The 12,133-nt window shown below is 46.1% G+C and overlaps 1 protein-coding gene across 1 annotated transcript in view; it reads left to right on the top strand.

Moving 5' to 3' along the window:
• The first annotated feature begins 857 nt into the window (after positions 1-857).
• Positions 858-12,133, top strand: part of ILDR2 (immunoglobulin-like domain containing receptor 2) — a 32,859-nt gene continuing 21,583 nt past the window's right edge. Inside the window, exons 1-3 of the mRNA XM_010024720.1 lie at positions 858-918; positions 7,841-8,173; positions 9,273-9,392. Of these exons, the coding sequence (XP_010023022.1) occupies positions 858-918; positions 7,841-8,173; positions 9,273-9,392 (514 nt within the window). The remainder of the gene's footprint in view (positions 919-7,840; positions 8,174-9,272; positions 9,393-12,133) is intronic.

The raw sequence follows: 12,133 nt of genomic DNA, 5'->3' as shown, positions 1-12,133 counted from the left end.
GGGGGGGGGGGAAAGACCTCAGCCTTTTCCCTCTTCCTATTCAGATTTAGGATTCACAAGCAGTAAATTCGGCTTTTAGTCATAACACCTCTCTCCCACCACCCACCCACCACTTTCCTTGCTTTTTCACTCTGAGTCATCTTCAACACCAGTGCCTGCCTACTGCTCCCTTCCAGGGTTTCACGGCCTCATCTGGGGCTTTGGCAGCTTCCAGCTCATTCTCCTTCCTTGCCTCTCTCCCTGCCTCCCTCCCTGCCACTTGGCTGCTTCCAAACGTATCCTACTTCACTGAGTTGGTCTGGAGACCGCTCTTTTCCTACTAGCCATACTAGTATGCTGATAAATAGCATCTAGGGACTGGTAGGAGGAGTACAGGGTGAAGATAAACATGACATTACATTCTTCCCTCTTTTTAAAGAGCTTCATTATCTGGACGTGTCTGGCTAGATCAGGACTTTTCCATCAAGCTGAAAGGCCAGGCTGTTGACACCTTTCTCCCTCCATTAAAAGTAGTTCACGATTACTGGCAGCTGCTGCTGTTTGGAGCATGCAGAGAGAGAGGTACCGCTGCAGTAGGAAGACCTTCCAGTTTCCTCTCGTCCTGGGCTTGGAGACAGATCTGCCTGCTGCTGGTGCTGTCAGCCGCTGGCAGGCAAAGGCTTCCGGGAGGCAACAGGGCAGCCGTGTGCCGAGAGATGGAGGCAGCCAGCGTCCGCTCGCTGCCCTCCAGCCTCTCGCCGCTGCCGCCCAGCGATGGAGCCCGCGCTGTTGTCCTCTTCCATGGCTGAGAGAAAGCAAACGAGTGAAGGTGTGAGTGTCTGTGTGTGTGCACAGAAAAGGGAGAGAGGCTAGCAAACATGGATTCAAGGTTTTCCTTTCCCCAGTGGCTGTGCGAAGGAATGAAAGGTCTGCAGCAAGGTAAGGAGCCCTTATCCAGCCCGAGTGGTACACTCCACTCTGGGAAAGAGAAGTGGGGGTTGGGAAGTGGAGGGGCCAGGGTAAGAGACAGAGTAGAAAATGGGGAGGAAGCAGGGAGACAAAAGGCAGCAAGAGAGGCTTTCTCCCCCTTCTCACCCCTCCTCCCTCCTCGAGGTGGGCTGAGAAATTTCTAATCAGCACTCACAGTTCCTTTCCTCCCAGCATTAATTCCCCTCAGTCCTTTGTTTGTCTTTAATTTTTGGCTCTTGCATTTATCTTTTGTTTGGTTTTGTGCATTGTGACTTCTTACTGGAATTTAAAAAAATTCTCTGTGAGGTACAGTGGTTTTGGTTTGGCTTCTCATCCTCCTGCCCTGCTCTCCCACGTGCCTAAAGCTGGTGTTCTAGTAACAACAGCAAAGGGATGGTCACCATTTACTCCTTCCTGTGGAGTGACAGGGGTTTGGGTATGTGTGGGACTATGTCCTTGTTCTGGAAAAAGAAGGTACAATTTGCCAAGTATCCTTAAGCTCCTGATAAAGCTGGTTCTTGTAAGTCACCAACTGCATCTTGATTCTGGAATGAATCCTCCCCTCGTATTTACCATTATTCTTATGAATGCTATAATTCCTAATTCATTTAAAACTAGAGAGAAGTGGAGTCTGAACTCCAGTTTTACCTACAGAACAAGCAGAACACATTTATTTTATGCTTCACGACTCAGGCTAAGCTTGGGAAGACGACCCTCAGAAGACTGTCCACATTAAAATGTGATCTTCTCTCCCTGTTAAGCAATTTTTCATCAGTGCAGTGGTATACTGCAAAGGTGGGTAGATTTAAGTTTGCTTTCCCAGCCACAGTTTAGGAGAGCAGGCAGAGGGGGCATGCTGGAGCACAGTTGTGCTTTGCTGTTTCCTGGCCAGCAGAACAAACTTCTTGGGAAGACGGGATAATGGACTGTTTTACCTGCCTTGAGTTAAAGTGTTCATTTGACTTCCTTGGCTGGCTGCACACAGCATGTAACTGGGAAGATATCTCATACTTTTCTTACTTTTTATTCCTTTGAGATCACCTTGAGGAGGACTGCCAGCAGTGGAAGTCCCAATGCCATCCCAAGGACAGGGGTATGGGTTGGTGCTGCAAGGTTTGGAGAGACTCTTCCCATTTCTTTCTCAGAAGTTGGTGGTGACCAATTGCTGAGTGATAGTTCTGGGAGTGATTTCGGGGATGCTGAACCAAGTCTTTAAACTAGGAGCCACCTGACAATTCTAACAGCTTTCAGACAGTAAGACAAGGTGGATTTGATCTGGTGGCCAAAGCTGAGATAATTCACCTGAAAGCATCCAGGGTGACTTTTGTGAATGTGTGAAAGGGGCAGTGGTTAAAGAGTGTAATGAGCACAGGGAAGCTGGTGTAGAGACCCCAGTACCTAGAAAAGCCCATGGAATGTCCTGAGCTCTTGGGGAAGCCCTTATGCAGTTCCTGACATTTCAGGGCTATGTACTTCCTTTGAGAAGTCAGGAGCATGGAGGACAGCATCACACAGAATGGGGAGAGCAAGAGTCTGCTGCAGTCAGTTCGAAGAGTCTGGGCTGTGTCCTGCATGGGGTGTTCTGTGTTGAGGTTCTGTGCTGGGTGTGCAAGGTCATGCTTTTCTCTGGGTGCTTTGGTTTTGCCCCTTTCCAGGTTAAGCAGGCAGGGAGCTGAAATTCTCAGTTTTGCTATGGAGCTGTAAAAGCAGTGCCATGCTTTCACCTCAGCTGCTGCTGACCTAGTTAGGCACTGGTTTCTTGCTAGCTAAAAAAGTTGACAATTAGATGCCAAGGAGCTAAGAACACAAGTCTGATTGGAACCAAACCAAGGCATCCAATTCATTTCCCATAAGCCCCTCAATATAATCTGATGGTGATGGCTTTTGTTGATAAATTGCATAGATCGGATTTAGTCCAGCATGAGTGGGCAAGAATCTGTACAACAGGATCTCAGTGATCCCACTGGCACTTCAGTCATCTGTTTACACATCTGTTTATCATCTCTGACTTTTCAAAGTCCAGATCTTCCTGATCCAGGCTTGATCCACGTTTGGAAGTGTGGATGGTATGCCTGTATTCAGCAGTGGGGGAAAGGACAGTTTTAATTGATGCATAGTAGCCAAGGTGCAAAAAAACCCAACATACAGCATCTTCTAGCTCACCAGTTTTAATTTGGGGAAGTGATATAAAGGACCCCAGGAGCACTACCTCTTACCAATGAATGTATGCTTTTCTGCCAAAGCCCTTAGGCATAGTCTAGGAGTAATCTTCCTGAGGTGCCTGGCTGAGGGCACAGGGGCTTCCATTCTTTGTGCACAACTGCCACTCCTGTGGAGAAAGGTGCATAAAATTGGGAGATGTAATTTTTGTGGTTTCACAGCATCAGCTTTAGTGCCTCAGGCAAGCGGTAGAATGAGCCAGATAGTTGCAAAGAAAGAGATAGGATGTATGCACAGATAGGGAGACCCATATTGACCTGAAGAACAATGTGTGCTGCCTTCTTTTGGACTCAGATCTTACATGCTAGAAGGATGCATTCTGAGACATATTACACTGAACTAGTGTTTGGCCTTGCCATTATTGACAGGGATTAGGGCTTCTGATCAACTCTATTCTAACTAGATCATCTTTAAGGTTCCTTCCAACTCAAACCATCCATGATTCTTCATTCTATTCAAAAAGGCTAACTTAAGGCTAAATGTGTGCTAAATCTTCCCGGGATTCATCTAGCCTCAGGAAGGCTCCTCCGGAGGGCAACTGAAAAGCAAGAGCCTAAGTCATCACCTTTCAGTTGCGTTCTCTTTTGCTCGTGGAAGGTGCTTATGAAGATCAGGCTCAGAGGTTCAAATGTGCCCTCTATAATCACTTCCTGGAATTCTTTTTAATCACCACTAAAATGTATTAGTGATAGCTTGTGTGTAATGTTGATTGCATAGTTTGAATGCATAATCTGAGGACAGTTCAGGAAAAGAATCAGAAAGGAGACAAATATACATTGCCAATGAGAAACAGACAAACCCTGTGCAATTATGTTTCTGAAGCGTGATTATTTTTAAGCTCTTTCTCTGGGAGTGTATACACAGGCACAGACACACAAACCCATGGATTCCTTTTATTCTTTGAGAGGAAGTGTATCTGTTGGTTTTAAGATGCACTCGATTAATATTTGCAGACCTTTCTCTGGGGATTTAGGAGAACAGAAAGAAGGAAAGCGAAATTGTCACGTAGTCATGAGACTACTCTCCTGATTGGAGTCAGATTTTTCTTGTGAAAGTTCAAACATCATGAAATTCACAACGAACAGGTTGCTTCTCTGGAGTGCAGGAAGTAAATCTCCATGATACTTTTGAAATAAGGGCTAATCTTGCTCTGTCTGCGTTAGTCAAAACAGCACAGCACAATTCAGTTTCTTTTTAGTCCTACTTGTATTAAACTAGACAAAAACGTACCATGGTGCTGTCACTAAGCTTGTCATCTTTTTTCACATCTTTCACTCTTTTGCTCTGCTGTATAAACAGACCAAGGTTCTAGCCTGTTATACATCTGAGGCTTTTCTTGGCTTGGCTATTCTCTTGAAGACTTTTGAAGTCAGCAGTTTCTTCTTGAAGTCCTAAGCAGACCTCTGTAATTCACAGTGGGCATAACTGATAGGTGTAAATCCACCATCTTGTCTTAAGGCAGCTGAATATCCTGTTGGCCCTTTTGATGGATGCTGTTGCAGCGGTGACGTACGACATGAATCGATTCTGACACAGTTTTTTGGCAGAGGAAGTAACAGGTGTATAATTTCCCAGTTCAGCCATAATTATATGTAATTTAACTTAAATAGACGAGTTTCCACTGCTCCAGTCTCTCGATCTGAGGCACTGTGTTGCTCCTAAATACTGTTTTCGGAAAGAATCTGCAAATAATCCTTCAAACATTAATGAAGAGCTTGGGATAGAATATAGAAGATGCCAGATAATTCACTGCACATTTCCCAAATGCTTTTGGGTAGAAAAAGAATTTCTGTGTTTTCCCAACTGCTTTGCTTTTCTTGAAATAGACATTCACATGAGGGTAGGGGTGGGGAAAGTTAGATGAGAATTTGCTAAAGCTCAGCTAATCATTTATTAAAGCAGTCCCTGGCTTGCCAAACTCATAAATCTCATTAAGAGGGAAGGAGGGCTGTGGTGCCTGGTTAGCTGAAAGCACTGTGTTTAGGGAGCAGCGCTCTTCATTCACAAGGGAAAGATTTAAATATTCCCTGTGTCACTCTTTTGTCCCTGAAGCTGAAGTAACGTGATGAGTCACTTGATCAGCTCACGTCACAAGCTGGCTTTGGCCACAGACTGCGCGGGGTCAGGCGTAGAGTTGCCAGATGCAGGTCTGATCTGGACCCATTTGTTTTTCAGGGTGCTCATCATGTCTCTTGCATTCGGATATGACCTGGGAAGCACAGGTCTCTGGAGAGGAGAGAATAAGACAGTATCACCACTCGGTTCACCTTGGGAAGCAAGTGGTGATGTTTTCTTAGTGCCACATAGTCCCCATGTTTCTGCCCCTCCAGTTCCTAGTAAAAGGAGTTATCTCTCTGCTTATGCCTTGGGAAGGTGGAGGAGCTGCCTCATGCTGCTGCCTCTCCTGTGGGAGGATCTTGTTGGGATCTCAGCTGTGTTTTGTGGGGATTTGGAGAACACCCACACTTCAGCGTTTGGATTTGGGTCCAGGCACTTCTGGCAAAAGTAATGACATCTCCTGTGCAACTTTCACATAGGCATAAGTGCGATGTGCATAATGTAATGCATTCATTATATGCATAATATAGCATCCCTGTGCAAATGCCATAGCACTGTTCTGCACTGTGAGCCTTCACATAGCAGTCTCCAGGGTCAAATCCTGTCTAGATCACTAAGTCTTTGTTAGTATCAGTGACTATCTTGCCTCTCTGAAATGTGCTTTCCCCTAGGTTCTCTGCATACTGTGTTTTTATCCCCTGACTTCATTGTGATTTATGGTTTGGACATTGATAATTCGTTGAAATTAATATTCATGCTTGGTCCAGCCGCTTCACTTTCCTTTGGTTCTGACTCCTGGTCATGAATCTCTTGCTTGCTTTTGCTTTTCAGTTCTGTGGCTGTCTCCAGCTTGACCTTGTCCCTGCGTGCTGGCTGTTGTTATACCTTTGATGCATTTATTGCTCTCTCTGCTTTAAGCTCCAGTGCTTGAGTCTACACCTTTTTTTTTTCTTCCCATCCCAAAGATATCTCCTGTCATTTCTCTTTCTTTTGCCAGCTTCCATCTCCTTTCCATCCCTGCTTTCTGGAGCGGGTGGTTTATTTTTGCTGACTCTATTTCCTCTCCTCTCTACATCATTTCTTAATCTGCAACCTGGCTCCAGCCCTTCAGAGACACCTTCTTCATCTTCTTACAGCTGAACATACGCTTCTTGGTTAAACATGACATTCCATGATTGTCACCCTGCCTATCCTTCTGCTTCCTATACTTAACCTGATACTTTGTACTTACTTTTCTTTCTCAGCTTTTGTCTTTCTCTGCTACTGCTTCCCAACATCAGGAAGCCTTTCTTTGTCTTCAGTCTTATGATTCGTCCCTAAGCTTCCCCTAAGTCCATCAGTCCCTCTTCATGTTGTGTAAACACCTTCTGCTTTATTCTCTTGAATGTTTCCATGTGTCTTGTTCCCTTTTTCACTGTGCAGTGCTCTGGGCCTTGGGGTGTTTGGTAATTGTGTGTAGGGAGCTGCCATCGTCATCTCCAGTACTGAAACTGGTTCCCATTTCTCATCTGAACCTCCACTAGTGGGCACTGCTGCCACTGAGCTGCAGAAAGTGCCTCTGGTTACAGACTTCCTCTTTGTTAGATGCTCTCTCCTTGCACCTGGGCTGGGCTGTTCCACAGGCCTGCACATCCCTGCTTGGGGAAGTGTCAGGATGTGTTCCAGCATGTGTAAGTGCTCTCAGTCTTTGCTGTGCAGCACAGAGAGGAGGGAAGCAATGCAGGGCATGCATGGGAGGTTTCTTCTGTTCCCCTGTGGGTAGGTGAAGTACCTCACTCTCGTGAGGGCTGTATGCTGGCATTGCTCTTGGCTTTTCCCTAACCTACCCAAGGATTATAGCAGCAGTCCCATGTGTCTTCTCCAAGGCCTTAATACATCAGCTCTGAGCTGCAGCTCTCCTGTCAGCTGGTAGATAAAGATTGGGTGTTGAGATCCATCTCCTCCCTGGGAATGTGAAAAACTTCAGCGTTTGGGCCATTTTTCTCCACACCTCCCACACGGAGCAGTTTCTCTCAGTGCTACATGCCAGCCCTGGCAGGAGCTGCGCGATTCTGGATCCACTCCTTCATGCACCTCTAGAGTTTGGCAGAGCAAGCACCACCAACTGGGCACCAGCGCACCACAGGCTGGGCCAGGCTCTGCGTGCTGCCTGACTTTCAGAGAGGAGGTGTGATGCCACCAGAATTGTGAGAGGGGTGATTTATTCTGCATTGGGATTGCTGTGAACTCAGGATCTGGCCCCTTGGCAGACCTGCTGTAGAAGCAGAGTGTGGCCATCCCTAAAATATCTCTCTTCCTTATCTGTGAACCTGCCACAGAAGCCATGAGTCATCACACCATTGTGCTAGGGTGTCTACAGAGCATAAGGATACTACATTTGAGACTTTAGCCCCATCGTGCTGTATTTTTCCCTGTGGCTGTAGGCTGTGCAAAAAGCAAACTTCTGCTGCCAACACCTATGCTTCCGTACACTGAGGAGTATTGCACCCTAGCACCTGAAACAGATGGATAGTTTAATTTTATGTACGTGGGGAAAATGATGCTATGATAAAATGCAGTAGCTTCCTCTTCAAGTAATGCCAAGGCATATGACACTCGTGCTTTTGTCTTTTAGCTGAGGTGGAAGGCTTGCAGGTTACCGTGCCTGAGAAGAAGAAGGTGGCCATGTTGTTTCAGCCTGCTCTGCTTCGCTGCCATTTCTCCACTTCTTCTACCCAACCAGCTGTGGTGCAGTGGAGGTTTAAATCTTACTGCCAGGACCGAGTGGGAGAAGCTTTGGGGATGGCGACTTCTGGTTTACAAACCATGAGCAAGAGGAACCTGGACTGGGATCCCTACTTGGACTGTGTGGACAGCAGGAGGACAGTCCGAGTTGTGGCCTCCAAACAAGGATCTGCTGTCACTATAGGGGACTTCTATAAGGAAAGAGACGTCAGCATTGTCCACGGTAACTCTTCTACCCCAGTGATGCTTGGTGGGGGTTAGAAGGGAGCCTTGGTAATTTGGGATACTGGAGGCTGGCAGTAAAATTGTTAACTCCCTTAGAAAAGGCTGCTGGATGTCAGACATTTAGGGTTCAGCCAAGCAACCCTAGACCCAGAGTTCATTTCCTTTGGTGCTTCCCTTCATCTGACTTCATGTAGGTCTCCAGCCCTCACACAGTATTCTTTTTCTTTTGATGAATAGAAGGTTTTTATTTCTGGCTTCTGCTTATTGCTCTCTTTGTAGATTTTACTTAGCAAAGGGGCACCAGCAAGAAAGGTATAGACTCTGTCTCCGTGGACTAGGTTTCTTTTCCTTGCAAACTCCACTGATTTTTAACCAGTTTCAAAATACCAAAATTACCCTACACCTCATGTTTGCTCAGCTCTGGACTTCACTAGCTTACCCCATCATGAGCCTAAACCCACACAGCCTTGGGCAGTGTGAAAGGAAGAGTTTTTCATGGGGTGAAGTCATGTTGGGTGGACATGTGGGGTGGCAGCATCCTTTAGACATTTGATCTGGAAGGCTGTGTGGGAAACCTTGTCCCTCAAAAGCACAAGGCTTCTGCTTGGCTTGGGAGACCACCAAGCAAAAAGTAGAGGCTCCATGTGCCAAAAGTAGGGGCTCCATGTGCGGAGCATGTGATCAGCTTCAGCAAGTGGGAATGTTTTCCTTTGTCTCTGTGTAACCTCTTCAGCAGATGACTGAAGTGCTGTAGAGGAGACATTGTCTAAGCCCTTCTTGCATGGCAGGAATAGTGCTGGACCCCAAGCTCGGGTGACAGGAAGGACAGAGAGTGACATTAGTTACCCCTCATGCTCTTGGGACTTGCAGAGTGAGCTGTCTTTTGTGGCATTACCTGTGTTCCCACTTACAGCCGTAGAGTCCAGAGCCTGCTGGGTTTTTTCCTGACTGCTGTGACATTCTGGATAAGGTTAATTCCCCTTCTTAGTAAGGAAATGAAATGGATTTGGGACACAGATGGACCTGGTTCTTTCAACACTTCACTTGTCTCATAGGTGTTGGAAGGAAAGCCTGACTTTTCTTTTTTTGCCTTTCAGATGCAGACCTTCAGATTGGGAAGTTGATGTGGGGAGACAGTGGGCTCTATTACTGCCTTATTATCACACCAGATGATGTGGAGGGCAAGAATGAAGAATCGGTGGAGCTGCTTGTGCTTGGTAAGCCTTCTTGCCAGGTCGCTTTTTCAGCACATAGGATGTATCTTTCCTTCTGCACTCGCTCTCTTTACATATCTGTGCACCATATTATTATGGGTGTAAGATTTACACCTTCACCATTGCCTTGCACCCTGTGCACTCATTCACACCTAGGCAAAGAGGGTGGCAAATGCTACAAAACCAGAATAGTAATGTTTACACCCACATTGCTCACACGTTACACTGGCATAAATGACTACAGAAGGTGCAGGGCTGTGGAAAGTCAGAACCCTTGTTCTTAAGGCATAAAACAATAAACTTGCAGCAAAGTGAACACCTGAGTCAGAGTCTCTTGTAAAAACAGACACCCAAAAGATATCAAATTATATGCTTTTTACAGTCTTCTAACATTTCCTTTGCCCACTCCGCTGACCTGTGAGGATGTCAAGAAGAACTGTGTTTATCTGCTTGAGTGTGTCAGTTTGGGCGATTTTTGTCTCTCCCTAATTATACTTGTTCAATTAGAGGTGCAGTTTCACAGCCACCCTAATCAGGTCTAAGCTGGTGCTGCCGCTAAAAGGACCTGTCCTCTCTGTGACATGTGTGCATGGCTCGGTTTCTGTTAACCCCCCTTGAGCAGTGTGGTGAGCAGGATCAGTTTCTTTCCTGTCTGCAGGGTTAGCTTTCAGTGATAGCTTCCATAGTTCAGCTCACTGTAAAGGTCAGAAAAGCACCCATCCCCACTAGGGCAGAAAAGCAGAGTGGAATGGGCCTTTCAGGGACATGGGTTGACACTGCTGTGAGCCAGCTGTAGTGCTTTGCCCCTAGACTGCCCCAGGAGAGTAAGATGAGTTTTTCCCAAAGACCTGTTGACACCAACATTTGCTTGCATGGTTCTTGGGTGTACAGATCCTGTCCGTCTGTGAAGGAAACAGCTTGGGTCTATAGTGTGTAGGTGATATGTAAAGGCATACTACAGAACATGCCTGTCAAGTGCCCTTGCTTTCCTGGCTAGGGTCAGAGTTTAATTGGCATTTGTGCTTGGAGCTGTACTTGTAATCACAAAATAAACCAGATTGTATGGGTGAGTGACTATGACAGTGCCATCACCACCCCTCACTCCTTCAGATGTCAGTCACGCTGTGGACAACTGGAGAATGGATCCCTCCAGAAAAGTGACATAACCCTGCCTAAATCCACAGTGTGACTGTGTATCTCATGCTAGCTAAAAACAGGCCCAAGACTGACCTGTGTTAGTTCAGGTGAGGTCCTCTCTGACAGGGGGCAGTTGTATCTGTTCCGTAGCATCTCTGGAGGAGCTGTCTGTGGCTGCATGGTGATGGCTGCTGAATTTTGTCCCTTCTTCACCTTCCTGTACAGGATTTGGCGTCTTCCTCTTCTGTGTGTCTACAACTGTGCTCAGATACCAGTGATGAAACAGTGCCATGGTAACAGGAAGAATGTGTTTTTCAGTGTGTACAGAAGACTGTGGGGGGTGAAAACAAAGACATCCTCCCCTCTCCTTGATGATGTCCCTGGCCCCAGTTTGCTGTAGTTACACTGGGAGGAAACACGTAGCTTAGGCTGTGTTACCTTGACCGCATCTGCTTTTCTGTTCAGCCTGTGGGTCTGCCCCTGTGCTTTGTGCAGCACTCTGCCAAGTTTGGCAGCAGCATGGAAGCATACTTGTCGTGGGCATACTTTGTTCTGCCTCATGCTGCTTGGCGCAGCTTGTGTGTATTTCTTTTCCTGGGTAGTGTGTATGGAGGCAACATTCCAGCTTTCAGAGCGATTCCAGGTTACCTACCCAGTTTCATCCTTTCCTCCCTCCCTCCCTCCCTTCCCCTTCCCACCTTAATCTTTCCCGTTTCCCTTTTCCCTTTGCTCGTATTTTTTTTCTTTTCCTTTACCTTTCCCTGTTGATGGCTAATGGAGGAAGCAGCCAGTGGTGAAAATACCATTTCTTAACATTCTGGCATCTTCTCGGACACTTTTTATTCCGTCCAACTGCTTGAAGGGAGACAAGGAGTACAGATGAAGATTGGAGCAATTCCACAGTCCTAAGGCACATGTGGTAAAAGGGTTTTGTTTGATGTTTTGCTGTTTGCTGCTCTTTGGGTGAACCCAGACTCCCTGTTAAAGCAGTTGGAGCAGTGGAAGGATAGTGTCTGCAAGATACACTAAGATTACCACACCACATTGCTGTTTGTTCTCTTCTGACAGTGGTCTTTCAAATATAATTGACAGTGCTTGTTTTGGGGCTGCTGCATGACTTAAGGTTAGATTAGAATATTGAATAGAGCAGAGGTTCCTGCTTTCAGAGGGGAAAACAGGAAAATCAGAACAGAAAAGGAAATAGGAAAGTATCCCTTCTAGTGGTTTCATATTAATGCCAAATTGAAAGGTGTGTTTAGGTTAGAAAAGATCCTGCTGGACAGGGCAGTTTAGTATCATGTATTAAAAACCTTGGAAGGTCTGAGAAGCAAAAATGGTAGATACCCAATAGCATTAACAAATTAATGGAAATTTGCTTACCTAGAAGTGGAGGATCCTGCTTTTATACAGTGAAGTGCACTGTTAAAATTGATCAAAAGCTGCTTGATTCACAACTTGAGGCAAAATCTAAAACATGAGCAAATTACAGTATTCTTTTTTTCTGAAGGAAGCAATCACAGAGATTTCCAGTGCAGTCTTAAGTAGCCTTCACTTAAGTCTGCCTGGGTCACGATGGGATTGCTTGTTGAGTTTTGTCACCTGGATGT

The sequence above is a fragment of the Nestor notabilis genome, unplaced genomic scaffold (assembly GCF_000696875.1).
Source record: "Nestor notabilis isolate BGI_N333 unplaced genomic scaffold, ASM69687v1 scaffold2142, whole genome shotgun sequence".
NCBI lineage: Eukaryota > Metazoa > Chordata > Aves > Psittaciformes > Psittacidae > Nestor > Nestor notabilis.
The sequence above is the reverse complement of the archived record's forward strand: the minus strand, read 5'-3'. Positions and strand labels throughout refer to the sequence as shown.